At 41.2% G+C, this 20,360-nt stretch overlaps 1 protein-coding gene across 2 annotated transcripts in view; it reads left to right on the forward strand.

Annotated features, from left to right (window-relative positions):
- The window catches only part of AK5 (adenylate kinase 5), a 264,357-nt gene that overhangs the window by 216,981 nt on the left and 27,016 nt on the right, over positions 1–20,360 (forward strand). For both annotated transcript variants that reach the window (XR_010084077.1, XM_063427944.1), the window contains exons 9-10: positions 7,708–7,750; positions 9,312–9,347. Coding sequence is in view for 1 of the 2 variants with exons in the window: in XM_063427944.1 (XP_063284014.1) it covers positions 7,708–7,750; positions 9,312–9,347 (79 nt within the window). In the remaining variant the exon portion in view is untranslated. The remainder of the gene's footprint in view (positions 1–7,707; positions 7,751–9,311; positions 9,348–20,360) is intronic.

Consider the following 20,360-nt stretch of genomic DNA (forward strand, 5'->3'; position numbering starts at 1 on the left):
AGTACCCCCTATGTACAGGTTTTATGGTGTCTTGGAGAGTTACAGGGTCTAATATAGAAAAGAAAATGTTACTTGCACTTTCTCCTTAATCCCTATGTATATTTAGACAAATGGAGGTCATTTAGTTGCTCCAATGGCCATTGGAGGGAATGCCCGCCTGCCAACGTCAAGGCAGACCCCCCTAAGCGGGTCCTAACACTGACCCTTCAGCCTGCTTCCTTGAGCTTCTGGCAAAGATATCTCTAATGAGACAGAAAGGGGTATTTTTCAGATACACCCCTATACTTATTAACCCTTAATAGGGAACACATGGGATGGGTAGCAGCATTGTAACCAGGCTGTGTGATGCAAAGTAAATACAAATACAAAAAGAGAAGTCCTGCGCTTAAGCAGCAAGGACTACAACACACATCAGCCCCAATATATAGTAAAAACCAAAGAAAAGAAAATGTTACTTACGCTTTCTCCTTAATCCCTATGTATATTTAGACAAATGGAGGTCATTTAGTTGCTCCAATGGCCATTGGAGGGAATGCCCGCCTGCCAACGTCAAGGCAGACCCCCCTAAGCGGGTCCTAACACTGACCCTTCAGCCTGCTTCCTTGAGCTTCTGGCAAAGATATCTCTAATGAGACAGAAAGGGGTATTTTTCAGATACACCCCTATACTTATTAACCCTTAATAGGGAACACATGGGATGGGTAGCAGCATTGTAACCAGGCTGTGTGATGCAAAGTAAATACAAATACAAAAAGAGAAGTCCTGCGCTTAAGCAGCAAGGACTACAACACACATCAGCCCCAATATATAGTAAAAACCAAAGAAAAGAAAATGTTACTTGCGCTTTCTCCTTAATCCCTATGTATATTTAGACAAATGGAGGTCATTTAGTTGCTCCAATGGCCATTGGAGGGAATGCCCGCCTGCCAACGTCAAGGCAGACCCCCCTAAGCGGGTCCTAACACTGACCCTTCAGCCTGCTTCCTTGAGCTTCTGGCAAAGATATCTCTAATGAGACAGAAAGGGGTATTTTTCAGATACACCCCTATACTTATTAACCCTTAATAGGGAACACATGGGATGGGTAGCAGCATTGTAACCAGGCTGTGTGATGCAAAGTAAATACAAATACAAAAAGAGAAGTCCTGCGCTTAAGCAGCAAAGAAAGGACTACTACTTTCTTTGGTTTTTACTATATATTGGGGCTGATGTGTGTTGTAGTCCTTGCTGCTTAAGCGCAGGACTTCTCTTTTTGTATTTGTATTTACTTTGCATCACACAGCCTGGTTACAATGCTGCTACCCATCCCATGTGTTCCCTATTAAGGGTTAATAAGTATAGGGGGGTATCTGAAAAATACCCCTTTCTGTCTCATTAGAGATATCTTTGTCAGAAGCTCAAGGAAGCAGGCTGAAGGGTCAGTGTTAGGACCCGCTTAGGGGGGTCTTCCTTGACGTTGGCAGGCGGGCATTCCCTCCAATGGCCATTGGAGCAACTAAATGACCTCCATTTGTCTAAATATACATAGGGATTAAGGAGAAAGCGCAAGTAACATTTTCTTTTCTTTTGTTTTTACTATATATTGGGGCTGATGTGTGTTGTAGTCCTTGCTGCTTAAGCGCAGGACTTCTCTTTTTGTATTTGTATTTACTTTGCATCACACAGCCTGGTTACAATGCTGCTACCCATCCCATGTGTTCCCTATTAAGGGTTAATAAGTATAGGGGTGTATCTGAAAAATACCCCTTTCTGTCTCATTAGAGATATCTTTGCCAGAAGCTCAAGGAAGCAGGCTGAAGGGTCAGTGTTAAGACCTGCTTAGGGGGGTCTGCCTTGACGTTGGCAGGCGGGCATTCCCTCCAATGGCCATTGGAGCAACTAAATGACCTCCATTTGTCTAAATATACATAGGGATTAAGGAGAAAGCGCAAGTAACATTTTCTTTTCTTTGGTTTTTACTATATATTGGGGCTGATGTGTGTTGTAGTCCTTGCTGCTTAAGCGCAGGACTTCTCTTTTTGTATTAGGGTCTAATATAGTGCTTGCGAATTAAATTCTCTGCACTTTCTCCCTGTGTTGTCAGGCATGTCAATCAAATTTTAATTAATCAAATGACATAATTATGTTAAAAAATTACTTAAATATACACGTAGAATTGTAATATATATGCATTTATAGGTATATAAATTCTACGTGTATACTAATGTAATCTTTTATGTAATTATATGTATTTATCTCTATATATATATTTGCGGTTATTTGTATTTTATATATAGATAGATATATATAGAATGTCATTCTAAGTGTATTCTGTTTCCAATATATATATATTAATAACAAAATACAGTTAAAATGAAATTACATATGAATATATAATTTATTTTATATTTTGTTTCAATATTTTATTTATTTATTTAATTAATTTATTTATTTATTATTGTAATTCTGCGTATATATATAATATATATGTAGATCTATTATATATATAATATATATACATATTATATATATATGTAACGTCATTCTAAGTGTATTTTAATATTAATATATATACTAATATTAATATTAAAATACATTACGTATGACGTTACATATATATAATATGTATATATATTATATATATATAATATATATACATATATTATATATATAAAAAGGCATTTAATTTATTTGATAACATTTTAATATTTTTTTTTTACACTACCTACCAGCAGGGGGACTGTCTAATATTTTAGACAGTCCCCCTGCTGGCAGATCCATAGCCAGCTATAGGGGGCCATGTGATCGCTCTTTGAGAGCGATCACATGGCCCCCGGGGGCCTCATTTGCCGGAGGGGGGCTGCCTGGGCTCTCAGACAGCCCCCCAGAAGAGGATCGCGGCGGAGGTGAGTACACCTCTGCTCCTGGGGCTGCAAGCCGTTATGGCGTTCTATGCCGCCGCAACGGCTTTAAAGCCCTTTAAAGCCGCGACGGCATAGAACGCCGTAACGGCGTTAAGGGGTTAAAATATCATCGTTGTAATACAATTTACCAGTTTTAAACACTAATATTTGAGTTCAGCGAAGTCTCCCGAGTAAAACAGTACCCCCTATATACAGGTTTTATGGTGTCTTGGAGAGTTACACGGTCAAATATAGTGCTTGCGAATTACATTCTCTGCACTTTCTCCCTGTGTTGTCAGGCATGTCAATCAAATTTTAATTAATCAAATGACATAATTATGTTAAAAAATTACTTAAATATACACGTAGAATTGTAATATATATGCATTTATAGGTATATAAATTCTACGTGTATACTAATGTAATCTTTTATGTAATTATATGTATTTATCTCTATATATATATTTGCGGTTATTTGTATTTTATATATAGATAGATATATATAGAATGTCATTCTAAGTGTATTCTGTTTCCAATATATATATATTAATAACAAAATACAGTTAGAATGAAATTACATATGAATATATAATTTATTTAAAATTTTGTTTCAATATTTTATTTATTTATTTAATTATTTTATTTATTTATTATTGTAATTATACATATATATATATAATATATGTGTATATATCTATTATATATAATATATATACATATTATATATATGTAACGTCATTGAAAGTGTATTTTAATACTAATATATATACTAATATTAATATTAAAATACATTACGTATGACGTTACATATATATAATATGTATATATATTATATATATAATATACATACATATTATATATATATAAAAAGGCATTTAATTTATTTTATAACATTTTAATATTTTTTTTTTTACACTACCTACCAGCAGGGGGACTGTCTAATATTTTAGACAGTCCCCCTGCTGGCAGATCCATAGCCAGCTATAGGGGGCCATGTGATCGCTCTTTGAGAGCGATCACATGGCCCCCGGGGGCCTCATTTGCCGGAGGGGGGCTGCCTGGGCTCTCAGGCAGCCCCCCAGAAGAGGATCGCGGCGGAGGTAAGTACACAGTACCTCCTGGGGCTGCAAGCCGTTACATTCTACATTCTACATTCATCTGGCCTCCTGTCTGATTAAAAAAAGATATTCATATGTTGCCTTTTCTGCCAGATAAGCAAGCTCATTTGGCTTTACTTTGACGGAGATACTTTATTTATCCTTCTGATAAGTATACATATATACCGTATTTATCGGCGTATAACACGCACAGGCGTATAACACGCACCTCATTTTTAGAAAGAAATTCCAGGAAATTTCCCCCCTCATCCCATAGTATTCCCCCCCCTCATCCCATAGTATTCCCCCCTCATCCCATAGTGTCCCCCCTTTCCATAGTATTCTCCCCCCTTTCCATAGTATTCTCCCCCCTCCCATAGTATTCCCCCCTCCTCCCATAGTATTCCCCCCCTCCTCCCATAGTATTCTCCCCCCTCCCCTCCCATAGTATTCTCCCCCCCTCCCCTCCCATAGTATTCTCCCCCCCTCCCCTCCCATAGTATATAGTATTCTCCCCCCTCCCCTCCCATAGTATTCTCCCCCCCCTCCCCTCGTATTCTCCCCCCCCTCCCCTCCCATAGTATTCTCCCCCCCTCCCCTCCCATAGTATTCTCCCCTCTCCCCTCCCATAGTATTCTCCCCCCTCCCCTCCCATAGTGTACTTTCCTCCCCCTCCCCTCCCATAGTGTACTTTCCTCCTCCTCCCCTCCCATAGTGTACTTCCCCTCCTCCCCTCCCATAGTGTACTTTCCTCCCCCTCCCCTCCCATAGTGTACTTTCCTCCCCCTCCCCTCCCATAGTGTACTTTCCTCCCCTCCCATAATTACTTACCTGTCCTGAAGCGTGGGCCGGCTTCACACCGTGCACCGCGGAACAGGAACTTTAATTTAAGGTTCCGGTTTCCGGCGGGACTGAAAGGAAGTGTGCACACTATTGTGCACACTTCCTTTCAGTCCCGCCGGAAACCGGAACCTTAAATTAAAGTTCCTGTACCGCGGTGCGCGCTGTGAAGCCGGCCCACGCTTCAGGACAGGTAAGTAATTATGGGATATCGGCGTATAACACGCACCCACGATTTTTCCCCTATTTTCAGGGGAAAAAAGTGCGTGTTATACGCCGATAAATACGGTATATTTCATATTACACTATTGTTGCACCCTCCTTTTCTTTTGGTAATTTGAAAGATGACCTATGCATCGGTGTTCAATTTTGGATGGCAATGTTTGGCTGAAATTACTGAGCCGTGATTATTAGTGCTTAAATGGCTTCTTTAAGGACTTGTTTGGAACCTACTGAGTAAGACCAATATATTTTTGCAAGTCTTATTATTAAAGCTTTTAGTTTCTTAATAATTTTAGTGTGCTTTTAGCCTCGCCAGATGCTGAATAAAATTTTGGAGAAACTCAGCACTGGTTATTCTGTTATCGGAAATAAAACGTGATTCTGGAGACATCTATACCATAAAAGTCCTTAAATAACACGTGCAATACTGGGAAATGGTGGGTTTGGGAGAGGGATGGGGGGGGGGGTTACATACGGAACCTACCAACATTCATCTCCTGAGCAGAGCATTGCAAAAATAATTGTAACGCCCATCTGTCAAACCTGTTGTGTGCTAGAATTTAAAAATTACTTTGAACATTTTACAATAATAACAATAATGCAACTAAAATGTATTTTAATCCTAAAATTGGATCCTTGAAGAAAATTAAAAGATTGCGTAATGTGCATTTGCGATTTAGCGTTTTATGAATATTTAATACGCATTTGTTACAATCTTGTCATTGCCAGATGGCCGAATATTTCCCTTTTATCAGCTTCTGGTTTTGGGATGATCTAGGATGGGAGCCATGAAATCTATCAGTATTTTATTACCTTGAGCCTGAAACGGTTTGATCTCTGTAAGCTGCCAATACATGATGGAGTTTAATCTGCAGAATTTAAAGTGTTTATCCTCTACATCTGGTCAGACTTTATGGAATTGATGTCCTGACCTCTAGGGATACATTTCTCAGCTCAAAATATCTTTTAACGCTGATATTTCTTTCCTGTGTTTTGCAGAGGTCCTACTTATAACAATGGCGCATTCTGTATAATCCAGGATTAAAAGGATAAAAGGATTAACAATAAAGCGACACAGCAGTCTTTACTGTTAAATAATGTAAAGTCCTTCAGAAATGTTTTAAGGCGTCCTAAAATGAATAACAGGCAACTAATTTGCAGCCCCTCAATTCCTCTTGATTCACTTTGGAATGATATAAAAGGTTGCTGTAATTATAGTGACACTATATCATTTCTGTATGTTCCTGCATTAACTCTGTAGCCCTGTGCATTGGTTTTAGGGGCACCTAGGGTTAGATGAGATCCAAGAATCTGTGGACTTTAACTCTCTTGATTCTCAGCCAGACATTACCACCTATCCCTTACTACTCCTAATCCTTTTTTTTTTTTTTTTCATAATTCTTCTATTTTTGCCACTTGCAGGGGAGTCGTCAAAACAATACATGACATTTTTCAGTAACATGAACATAGACAGTTGTACATGTAGCAGGATTGGGGTACAATCGATACATGGTAAACTTGACTTTAGTTGCATCGCGTATACTATAAACACGAGTACTCGGTAAGCATTTGGCACCGGACATTAATAGTGGTTTCTGTTCGTGTGAGTATATGCATTTATACAATGGAACGGTTGTAGATAACATTAACTTTTAGTACCGTCCGGTTAGCCCCTGAAAGGTAATATTGTGCAGGAGAATATGCAACAGTGCTAGTTTTATCCATAGCATATCCCCATTTACTACTCCTAATTCTAACAACTCTCCAGCCCTCCTCTAACATCCCCATATCCTTAACTTTACTCTTTGAGCATTCTTGTAATCGGTTCCATTGTTAACAGAGGTGTAATGCTGCGGCTTTGTTATAAGCGAATAGTCATTCCTGCTTCGCTATAGCTACATCCTCATTCGAAGGCTGATATTCAGTGGTGGCATTTTAAATGTTTACAATACAGCCCTCTAATATTTTAAGCTACTGCATAAGAATTCCTGAGGAACACGTCAATGAACAGAACTGTGGTGCATGTCCTCACTTTGTACTTAACATAACACGCTCTCAGAGTTGGGTCAGTGGATTTTTAATTTGATGCTCACTTGGGCTTCTACCAAAATAGCACGTTTCTTATTCCCAACTCATTTGCATCAGTTGGATCATCTCTACCCCAACCAAGATCATCAATACACTATTCTTAGAGCTTATATTTGAAATTTTCTTTGTATGGATTTACATTTTGATGGAGACTAGACGTAAAGGTCGATTAAACCCCACCATCCATTCCATTCAGAACTCAATGGCTGTCTGTGTTTTCTGTAGAACTCAGAATCCATTTGAGGGGGTTTAACAGATGAGTACCAGACATTTATATGAGTTTACGTGTTTGTTAGAATAAAGCATATCAGAGTATTGTCTATAGATATTATCCTGAATTTACTAATCTTTTACTGCATTACCATTCATTGTGTGTATCATATTCTTACTCGTTAATTTTATTTATTTTTTTGAACACACTACCTGCCTTTTCTGCCAGATATGCACGCTCATCTGGGCTCAGGGGCAGGATTCTATCGTACATTGTTCTTATCTAAAATATATTGATCGTTGTATTACACCTCAGGACTTGATTGATTTATTGACTCACTCAATGTATGTTTTTCTCTTCTTTGCAGACACATGAAGTACCAGTTCAGTCTGGAGAGGATTATCCAAGAGGTAGGATGCTTCTATTAGTTTCATGGTAACTGGGGATTTTTTTAAGTAATAGTAGAAACATAACATTTATTTTGGAAATGAGAAAATGTAATTCTCTAAAACCTTGAACATCACAGTGCATGGGCATTGTTAAATGCTTTGTAGAACATGTTATTCAAAGTCTGCACAAAGCTACACTGTTTTCGTAACTTGTTTTTCTTACTTCATTGTGAATGGGATTAATCAGAAAATGTTAGATTTATTATTAAAGGGATACTCTCACCAAGAACCAGTATGTACATAAAACACTTGTTTTGTTTGTAGTAATCACTTCTGTGCTGCCCCCACACACCCAAATACCAGTTCATTTTCTTTTAAAAGTGGGGTGGGAGGCTGTGCCTCCATAGGCTGTCTGATTCCAGAATGCTGCACGTGCTGGCGTCCGATGCCAGTATTGCACAGAATTGACATTAGCCGGTCTAAACATCTGGGTTCTGGGTTGGCCAAGGACGCTCTCGGAGGTGGAGTTACACCTCTGATTGTGAAGGAGTTTGAAAGCAAAACATGGCACATACAAACTCAACACACCTTGACCACTTCAAATCACTGAAGTGATCGTGGTGCTTGGAAACACCCTTTTATTTGTGAAAAACATGCACAACATTTGCTCAGTTACAAAAAATTTGTTTCACTGTACACTTCACCAAAGTATGTTTTATAGGAGGACAGATGGTTAGCTGCTCTCCCACCTCCCCTTCTCCTCCAGTTTTTATGGAAATGAAAAAAAAAGTTATATTGGCAAAACGTGTATTTCTGAAAAATGTCCCCTTCTCTGGGTATATAGACTTTCAATCCATTCTTAGTCTGCTCTAACTAAATTTATGATGTCTCTCATTAGTTGTGGACTGCCAGATCCTGGACACTCTAAGAGACAGGGTAGCATATTGCCAAGTTTTCTAGGGTTGTCATTGGGTAAAAGCATCAAAGAGTTGAGTCTGATAAATTTTATAGTGGTTCTTGCTACCCAAATACTTGTATCTATAGGACATGACCTTTCATTGGGTCAGGGATTAAATACATGAAGTTAAATGAGTAGAGATAAAACAAGTCCGAGGCCAAGTAAAATGTTTAAGGAAAGAGCCACGTGCTCCTCCATCTTTAAACAATATCAGCCACCACTGCTTTTGACCAGACCTGGTTTATTGAGAGAAATTGTATTCAATTCACTAACATTACAGTTTAGGAAACCCTAGTGAGTGCCGATCATCTCCACTGCTTGTCATTTTAGATCCACAACCTTCCCAGTTGGCTTGAAATTAAACGCAATTGACTTAATCGAAGACTAGATCATTGAGATGAATTTTAAGGGAATAATGGTAAACTAATGCTTTAGTGCCTGTAATGATCCTGTGAGACAGCTTGTAGGAAGCTGTACTGTTAACTGTTATCAATACATTAAGTAATCTATCACTTTTATCAACCAATGGCCTGTGTGTCTGGATGGAACACCATTGTATAAAATGACAGATTGGAATTTTTATATGATATTATAACATATTTTTATTATTGTTTTTTTATGCAGATGAGCAGAAGAAATCAAGAGTCGTACTTGTAATAGGTAACAGTAAATCTGCATTTCTATATTAATTTAGATAGCTGTGTATTAAGCAAAAACAGCCCAATGTGTCTGCATTTCTTGTCATTTATGGCTTTGAATTATCAAGGGCCATGTTTAATGCATTGAAACTTTATAATCTTTATTTAAACTCTACTGAAATGTCAACGCTTATATCAGTGTATTCATAAAAAAGTGATAGCCTTGCACTAGGCAATCAATTAGGATGTGAAAAATCCAACTTATCACTGTAATTTATTGGTATATATATTATCACCTCTATACATCACAACTTAGATTATGCACATAAAATATATTAAAAACTTGCTCGAGAGTCCAAAAGTTCTGAATTAGAGTCTTTAAGGGGTTAATCTTGTGTTGCAGCAGAAATGTAATATCCGTAGATACACTGTGGCTCAATGTAGATTGTACCTTAACCCCTTAAGCACACTTGACATGTGTGACATGTCATGATTCCCTTTTATTCCAGAAGTTTGGTCCTTAAGGGGTTTAAAAGGATACAAAAAAGCTTTTCATAGTGTAAAACTGCATTTATTAGTAGAAAAAAAGATTCCCTTCCCCCAAATAGAGACCCTTACATTAGCAAGTGGTGAAACTTGTTTCCAAGATATCAGAAACACATTAAGCAGAATCAGAGGCTGAGCAGCCGTTTACCGTCCACCGGTCTCTGCAGTACAAAACTCCCGCCCGATCTCAGCGCTGATGGGGTAGAGTAGAACGAGTACACTGGAGATCTTGGTGTGTGGTCTGTGTCAAACAGGCTGTAGTCGTCAGACCTCTGTATCATGAATGCCGATAACACTTCAACGCGTTTCGCCCGCTCTACTGGACTTTCTCAAGATTAGCTTAAATCAGTGTGCTGCAATGAGGTACTTGTTTACCAAGCAGAGTATTCCACCTATCTTATCCCTCCCATATTTCTATGGTCATATTCCTTATTACCATAACCGTACATCACCCCCCTAGCCATTTGTTTTTCTTTAAAAGAAAACAAAACATATACACACACACACACACTCTCCCTCCCTCCCTCTCTCCCTCCCTCTCCCTGCCTCCCTCCCTCCCTCTCCCTGCCTCCCTCCCCTCTACACCTCTCTCTCTCTCTCTCTCTCTCTCTCTATCTATCTCTATCTCTATCTCTACCTCTCTGAGCTGAACTCAAGAGGCAGCAATTGTCCAGAGCACCTGACTGGCAAAGACTTATCATTAAGCTGCACTGGGAAGTCTGTGATTGGGCAGCCACAGAAAGTCTGGGCTTGAAGGTTTGCAAAGGCAGCAGACAAGAGATCTGCAGTTATAGAAAGGTGATTTTATATATATTCACAATTAATAAATGCATAATTTTCTTTTGGGGTATATCTACTGAACAGTGATTTTGTATTTATTTTGTATTTGGCAGTGGAGTGTCCCTTTAAAGCCATGTTCCACAAGCCCATCCTCACAGCCATATCCTCTCCCACCCTCGCAGCCATATGATCAGGCGGAACTTACACTTCTGACTTATGAATGTCAATTTTGGACAACTTGGATGGAATTAATTAGATGAGAGTCCTATCGCCATGTTCCTAAATGGTTTGACATTAAGCCAGGGTACAGCACCAGGACACTCCAGTCAACATATAAACTATAGTGATATGTAGTAGTTATGTTGCTTCTGTAGTATTTCAAATACCTGCTTATATACTGTTACAGACAGCCAACAATGTCCTTGCATTGGCAAATTCAGAGCTGTAAATGAAGAGTGAAAAGTTGCATGTGTTTGCTATTTGTTAATTTTTGCACCAAGAACCCTACAATGTCCCTTTCAGCTTGCCATGAGACCATCATTTTGCAGTTTTTACCCTGCATTTACCAAACAAAGTACCGAATTACATCAGGCAAATTACACAGAAAAAAATTAATGTTGGCTCACCCGCCGAGGTAGCCCACTATCCCCACGGCTATTATTCATTGAACCAATAAAGTTACAAAACTAGGGCTAATTAAATGAAACCTAATGTTTCACCTGATGAAAATTACTAAATGTTTTAAAAGCTTTAGTAATTGTTCGGTGCAGAATCACTGATTCATCCTGTCTGACATGCATTTCTCACCACAAACACTTAGTAAGAAGCTTAACAAACTGTGAAGATCAGTTATTTTTTCACAGATGTATTTGGAACGCACAAATTTCAGTCTATAAGCATATTTACTCTTTACAGGAAAAACTCCAGTGGTTGTCTGAGTGAGTGTGTAACTAGCCAGCAATGTAAACACTGCCTCTTCCATGTTTAAACTGCTAAGGCTGCAGGGACATACTACACTACAGACACCAGAATCACTACAATTAGCTGTAGGGGTTCTGGTGGCTATAGTGTCCATTTAATGAGCACCATATCTGACCGGTCTTCACTTGCAACACAACTTGTTTCTGAATCTACTCAGCAAGGAAATGATTTAGACAGGAAATGATTTAGACGCTCCCAGCCTCACTCTGCGGGCGGCGCGCGACGTCCCTGAGTACAGTTGGTACCGCACACATACACACAGTACACCCAACACACTGCGCCCCTCACATATACAATACTTCCAAACATATATATATATACGCTACAGCACCACTACACACATTACGCTCCAGATACATGCTAGATCCCTTATTCAACTCTGGATCATCTAATCTACACACCCACACACACGCATAAACCCACTAGATCCCTATATACACTCTGAATCCTCTATACACACACACACACACAATAGCCTTCCAGCTGAAGTGGTAGAGGTTAACACAGTGAGGGATAGGCATAAGGCTATCCTAGACTTAAGATAAGGCCTGGGACTAATGAAAGTATTTAGGGCAGACTAGATGGGAAAATTGGGCAGACTAGATGGGCCGACTGGTTCTTTTCTGCCGTCACATTCTACATTCTCTAAACACACACTCTCTACAACCCCTACACACACTTTGTCACCTATATACACACAACAACACACACACTAAAATAGTATGTATAAAAAATATAAAAAACAAACCTAACTTAATGACAGCTTCCCAACGGCAACTTTCCACATAGGTGCCTAGTACAACAATTGTATACAGGGATAGGGGAAGACGCTGTCTATACCTATAAAAGATTAGCAATACATAGTGAAGACCATAACAAGCATGTAATAAAAGACACGCTATCAGATACACTCACAAGATGTAGATAGAAAATGTGCATTCAAATTACCACCACCTACTCCTGTAGGTTTTTTTTTAAAACTGGATCCACTGGGTGCACTGGGTTCGAAGATCCGGAAACCAAAAGGAAAGCAGGAACAATAAGTATGGTAGAAAAAAAGATGTATTTATTTGTAAAATAAAATAAAAGGCACTGGTCCAACGCGTTTCGTTCAATCAGAACTTCATCAGGGACCTCTTAGGTTAAAATAATAATACAAAATTAACAATCTCCATACAAGAAAAAATTCCCGCTTTAAAAAAAAAAACCCTACAGGAGTAGGTGGTGGTAATTATTATGCTAGCTTCAGTGTACCTATAATCTTAATTTTATTAAGGACAGGAGGCTTCGTATTTGCTTAAGTCTCTCTTTACTAGAACTCCACAGCAGCACAGAAAAACAACCAATCAGAAAAAAGTTAGGTGCTATAAAACTCCCCTCCCCATGCATCATTTCCTCTTTCAAGCTGCGACAAAACAGAACAAAAAGCAGAAAAAAATGATGAGGAAGAAACAAAGTCCTAGATACAATGAATACAACGATGTCCACCATCCGAGAAGAGCTGTCAAACCAGACAGCGATGATGGACTGTAAACTGAAACGAGAGAAAAAACAGAATCGAAAGGGTTGGTTAGCCAATGAAATGTACTCTGAACAAAACATGTAGGCACCCAGTGTAACAACCAAATTTACCTTAATATGTAGATATCCCAACCCTACATATGAAAAACAGACATAAGAAACAAGTGACAGGTAGCAGAGACAACAAGCACAGTTGCATACGTACCTGATTCATCTAAACTATTAACATTAAACAAGGGAGGGATAAGAATGGGTGGGAAATACTCGCCTCCTGTCATTAATAAAATTAAGATTATAGGTACACTAAAGCTAGCATAATCTACAATTTTATAACATGACAGGAGGCTTCGTATTTGCTGTTTCAACGCTCAATTCACCAATCCAACGCTGTTTGTGTCACTGGTACCTATGCCAGGAGATATCAGAGTAATCCTAATTGGACTTAACAACTGCGATAAACGACAGAAGACGGATCAATGAAGATGCCAGCCGACGAAGCATCTCAAACACGGAAAAAAACACCATCCGCCGATAGATCCATTGTACGTGGTGTTGCGACCTGTTTCCTAGCAGTCGGTCTATGAGCTGGCAATCTGACCTATCAGCCATTTTCCTGTAGTTGTAAAATATCGAAAGTCATTTGCTTAGGGCCGCGAGAAGAAACTGCCACCATGTCTCAACTCTTGATCTGTAAGTTGGCTCCTCCGATCGTGCCAGGGTCATCCGGCAATGTGGCCTTGCAGGTAGATCTCCAATCTCAAGGAATGCGCCTAAGTCCACCACCAATATCACAATAGAACCGAGTAAAATCTTTCGTTCCCTCCTGACCTATCCGGTGAGATGTTTCATCCGAGAATAAATTAGTATGCAGGCAAGAGTGTGGTCAAACCAGCTGTATCCTAAGTGATTCCAATATTCCAAATGGACTGTGTAATCCTCGGCTGCGGTAGAGAAAAGACCCCAAAAGGACGTCCATTCAGGGTTCCGAACTGAACTTGTGTGGATGAACTGTGGTCGACTATTCTGGGAATAGAGAATCCCAGAAATATTCAAAGGGATTGGAAGCGTAAACCGGAGTGGAGATTTCCATCCAGATATGTCATCGTCTAAGAGTGAAAGATATACGGATCCAATGGTGATTGGGACCTGGAAACCACGAAGAGTCCTCACGTGCTGTAGTGAGAGAGTGAAATAATCCGATTACCCGTAGTACGATCCTGTTCTATGCCCGACCTGTCAAAATTTGTTTAGGGGTTCCTGGTATACACGCCACCTACAAGATGGGGTATAATATAGTGAGACCCTTAGGTCCCTGTACCCCTGACTGTCCAGGCACGTAACTCCAAGAGTAGACCCTAGGACAAGGGACCCAGGAATGTGAGTTTGATAATTGAAGTCAAAGTCTCCCTATAGAGGGGTACCTCCCTTCTTAGCTTGGAGCCCCGCGAACATATAGCGTTCTCCAATGCGCAGGCAAGGCGTAAAGTCCCTTCGCTCATGACAGGCGACTCCAGAGAGCAGATATAGTGGTAAAAAGAAGGGTCCAGCTTTAGCCGTCCGAAACATGTGATGTCCTGTTAGAGAATGTCGGCAGCCCTGTCTGAGTCTGCTACCATCCTGAGCCGTACTCCAGCGGTAGGACGTGACCCGACTTTGGTGTCTGTGTAGGAGTCGGGGCACACCAGGTACCTCCATAGAGACTCGTAGGTCTCCTTGACGGTAGTTGAAAAAGTGGGTTAGTGCGATGGAAGGCCCACCATCTCCGAGCCCTGTTCACCAGGTATGTGCTCCGAGGAGATGGGGCAGTGCTGCCATCTTGTCCCAAGATCGTAATGACCGGGGAACTCAAGACAACCAGGGTTTCCGGTCTTACCATGCGATCCATGCATACGGTTTACCTTCAGACCGGGTAGTAGGCCTTCTCTATTCTTGTTACCCGAGCAAGGCAGTGCCCATCTGCTCCATGAAGGTCTCCGTATCTCCTGTCATCTTGATATGGGAGAAACTGTCTGCGCAGTTTGTTCGCAACGGTCTGGATATCCAAAACTGAAAGCAATTCTCAGTTTTATATGGTGCAGAATATACCAAAACCTGTACTCTCGTACTACCTGAGGCTCATCCGTTAGCCATACCATCTCCAGGAGTGTGTGTAAATAAGCTAGAGTCTCTCCCTGTATACCTCTGTGGGTATTTCTCGCGTGTGGTACAGTGGTCCGGATCCAGTCGATCCATTACCGGAGATAAAATAGAGGGATCCAGTCTAAATATGTATACCTTGCATGACCAGGCAGTCCTCCATAACGAAATCAGTAGCACGGACGACAGATCTAATTGGATGCCGGAGGGACGCCCCTCTATGCAGTCATCGATGTCTTGTACAGGTACAAGTCTGAGTGATGAACAAAAAGGACGGCACCGTAAAGTGTCGAGCGGATGAGAGAGCTGCGCCCTCTAATAATGTGATCAAACTCCGTGATAGCGTCCGACTGATAGCCTGAACAGGACGCACCCGTTAATAACCACACAGTAGAGTCTACATCCGTGACCGGTTCTCTCTATGAGAAAGTGTCACTCCAAACATGTCCTCTGTATCCAGCTCAGAATCTGGCTGAGGTTGAGGGAGGGCTGCGCCCTCTAATAACAAATCAGTGTCCGGTTCTGTATATGAGAGGGATTCGCTCTCTGTTCCTGAAAATAAAATATCCTCGGATCAAGGTGATGGAGGGCCCCACCCTCTTGTGATCCAAACTAGAGTCCCTAGAGACTCAGGGTGACCAACTGCAGGGTACACCAATTACTAATATCAGCATAAGGCTGAGGGCAACCTACGGAAACAAAGATGGAAAACTACCAACTGACCATCCGGATCCCGTGCGTGCGCGCGGGGTCCAGGATGACCGTTGGTAGCCTGAGGAAAGCTGGAGACGTTCTCCGCAATCCACAAGCGCCCGGGAGGTCGGAGGAGGTCAAGTCAGGCCTCTCGATGACCCGAGCGAAAGGAAAAGGAAGTCAAGAAAAAAAAACAAAAATAAACGTAGATAAGAGTAAATACGAAAATTCTTTCTCAGATAGAAGGCAAATAGCAGGCCGGAAGGCAAAACAAGTAAGCCCCACTGAACAGGGCCAGGAGCTAACCTCACGCAGGAATAACTACCGATACCTGTATGGATTCCTGGAGGCAGATAGAGAGTTAGTTGTTAAAGACAAGGAAACACCGCGTTCCCCTGTAGGTGTCTGAGTACCAGTCCTTGTCTGTGCGAAGTTCTCCTTGGAGACGTGCCGTCGCCGGTCTGGTGTAAACCGTGGATGTGTGCCCGGGGTCTTCATAAGAAACCTTGCCCTTCAGGCATGAGGTTTAGGGCCTTCACCCTTCCCACCACACTCAGATGGTCGTATACTGGTGTCCTCTTGGACAGTATGGCAATGGTGCGTGCCTGGACACCTGCCTATCTCCATGTCACTGGTGGGTACTGTGTTTTCCTCAATGATATTCCCAGAAGGGCACAGGCCCAGCAGGCCAAACGAATGGACACAGAATAGTTGGCCAAGCAAATAGGCACAGACATAGCAGGCCATTCAAATAGGCACAGCCATAGCAGGCCAATCAATGGGGCACAGACATAGCAGGCCAATCGATGGGGCACAGACATAGCAGGCCAATCGATGGGGCACAGACATAGCAGGCCGTTTAATTAGGCACAGACATAGCAGGCCGTTTTAATGGGCACAGACATAGCAGGCCGTTTTAATGGGCACAGACATAGCAGGCCGTTCTAATGGGCACAGACATAGCAGGCAGTTCTAATGGGCACAGACATAGCAGGCCTATTTAATGGGCACAGACATAGCAGGTCAATCAATGGGGCACAGACATAGCAGGCCAATCAATGGGCCACAGACATAGCAGCCCAATCCTGGTTGTGTATTATTATTATTATTATTATTAATATGTCATTTATATAGCGCAATCCAATTCTGCAGCGCTTTACAATGGGTATTGAATGAGTAATGGGGACCCCTGAGTTGGATAGAGTTCCCAAAAAATTGTAGATCCTCAGAGAATCCTGTGACATAGGGCCCCCAGACTCCGACCCTTTTAGCATAATACTGTGTTAATAACATATAACTGGGACTAGTAGTCCCTAAATGCCCAGCAGGCAATAGTGGTATCCCAGTTGTAATAGGTATAACTGCGTCCATTAAAACGTGATATAGTGAGCAATACATATTAATTTAAATAGAATAGGATATGCACATGGGAATGCAGACCAGTCAGATTTCTTCATCCATAGCATGCATCATCAGCATGCCGCCAGAAGGTTATCGTACCTATGGTATAATTTCAGGAATAGGGCAAAAACAAGAGTCAACTCAATGCACCCTCTTATTGAACTTCTAAGGGACCACCTTCCAATTCTACAAATAACAGAATCTGATGGAATTGAATCAGTGTCAGCATAGACTGGTCTCCCATACCAGTTTGAGCCATAGCCAGGTCTGCTTAGCTTAGTATATTTGTCATGGACAGTGAATATCGTGCTAGAGTAGTCTCAGCTCTAACTACAGGGATGGATCAGACACATATCTACTGAAGTATAAACATATGCACCAATGAACACTAGATGTTAGAGCAATATAAAGTTATCAGCTACTAGGTGCATGACAAAATCAACTGGTAGCAGAAACCTAAAATCTGCTTATCACTGTCAGACTGGCTCTGTATGCATCATGTTACAGAGCCAGAATGCCAGCGAGGAGAACACTTGCGGTCTGACCACCACGTCTGGAGGAGGGGCTGTGAGCATGTGCACCCTCCTCTCGCCGGTCGGCTGCACGCGGCTCCCTGAAGAAGCCGGCCGCGGCGAGGCGGCCACGTGTGTGGGCTGAACCGGCCGCCGGGTACTCACGTCCGACCGCGAGAGACCCTGGGCCCCGGCAGGTTCACACTGGAGCTCGGGGAGTCAGAGGAGGCAGCCAAACAGCTAGTCTCCTGCCTCCCCGAGCAGAGTGCACGTAGCCCGCGGGGAGCTAATAGAAGGGCTCTAGGGTGGTGGGGGGGATGGGGAAGGGGATCAAAACCTAAAGGAATCCACAGGAAACCCCCTTAAAATCACCACCTGAAAGGAAACATCCCCAAACAGGGGAAGCAATGAGAAAAAAAACTGAGAGTAAGCCCAAAGTCACTAAAAAACTATTTGTATAATATATAAATAATAAATATATAAATTAAATACAGTATATACATATATAAATAATAAATATATGACTAAATATAATAAACATTAAATATATAAAAAGAAAATAATATGATATAAAATATATAATAAATAACTAAATACAGTATATACATATATAATATATAAATAATAAATACATAACATGGTAACTGAATAACATAAATATAAATCATAAATAAGTCATAATAAAACCCAAAGCCACCCACTATAAGCAGGAGGCAGTGGTACTCTGACCTGTACTGTCTGCGGAGCAGCAAAGAAAGAGGAAAAGATGCATGGGGAGGGGAGTTTTATAGTACCTAACTTTTTTCTGATTGGTTGTTTTTCTGTGCTGCTGTGGAGTTCTAGTAAAGAGAGACTTAAGCAAATACGAAGCCTCCTGTCATGTTATAAAATTTGAATGCGCATTTTCTATCTACATCTTGTGAGTGTATCTGATAGAGTATCTTTTATTACATGCTTGTTATGGTCTTCACTATGTATTGCTAATCTTTTATAGGTATAGACAGTGTCTTCCCCTATCCCTGTATACACCTATATACACACACACACACACACTATGTGTGTGCACACACTCGCTACATCCCCTATACACACTCTCTGCAGTCCCTAGCCACACATATTACACCACAAACATGACCTATTTACACAATACCACAATCAGCTCACTCTACACACACACTTAATCCCACAAGCATGCTCCAAACACATGCACGATACGCTTTCCTGGCCCTTTGGTCCTCTGGTATCCCACTTTAGGATACACCAGAGACAAGTTAAAAGCAAACACAGCGCAAACATGTTATTAAATTTGCTTGGGCTGCGCAGAACAAATCCAGGGCCTTTTTCTCATGCCAGAGCTCTTCCGCAGGACTCTGCGCATTCAACCAACATGCTCACTTTGAGAGGGGCGTGCTGGTCCTTAGTGATGACAAAACACACCCTCCCTGGCCCCGCCACCTTCTCAGGGGGGCAGCTGGGGTTAAAAAATGCCCAGGCCGAATTTTTTTTCCCAGTCCGGCCATGATATCCCCTATAAAAATACTATACCCCCTATAAAAATACTATTTTTAATATTTAAATGCAAGCAAGTTTTCATTTGGAGTATATCTACTAAACAGTGATTTTTATTTATTTTGCATTTGAGGAATAGAGTGGCCTTTTAACCCCTTAAGGACCAAACTTCTGGAATAAAAGGGAATCATGACATGTCACACATGTCATGTGTCCTTAAGGGGTTAACAACAACAACCACAACAACAAACACAAAACTCCTGTGAAAGGTGAAGCATGTTAGGTAAAGAAAGAGGATGGAGGCAAAATGCGGAGGAAGCAGGGCTCCATCTCCTGCTACAATAACTGCTCTTTTTTATACTGTAACAATTCCATCTAATGCTGTTAGAATAACCGCCAATCCTTATACTGCTTCAGTAACAGCTATCTCTTATACAACCACAACAATCGCTATCTCTAATGCTGCTACCATAACCTCTATCCTTTGTACTGCTACACAGAAGTATAACTAGGGTGTTTAGCACCCAGTGTGGATTTGGCATTCACACCCCTCCCCCATGGACTCTCCAAGCACCATAGTCACTACGGCTAATTGTATTTCCCTCCCTATTCTGCCCCCCACTTGTATCTCCTTCCCCATTCTGCCCAAACTTGTATCTCCCTCCCTACTCTGCCCAATGTGTCTTATTTTTCATCTTTCTACTTATGCCCCTCGCCCCCCCCCCCCGCCCCCCCACATCTAATCTCTCCACCCTTATATATATGCGAGGAGGGAGAGATAAGACATTCCTACCCCCTCTTCTCACAGTGCAGGTTGGAACCACAAAGATGCCCTGGCAGACTATGCCAGTACAGGGCAGTGCAAATCCTGAAGATTTTTATTTTCTTGATGAAAGTTTTTAATTTTGTTTCTTCTTTTTTATGAATGTAGTTTTTTATAATTTATTGTTAACAGC

Source organism: Pelobates fuscus, chromosome 7 (genome assembly GCF_036172605.1).
Source record: "Pelobates fuscus isolate aPelFus1 chromosome 7, aPelFus1.pri, whole genome shotgun sequence".
NCBI lineage: Eukaryota > Metazoa > Chordata > Amphibia > Anura > Pelobatidae > Pelobates > Pelobates fuscus.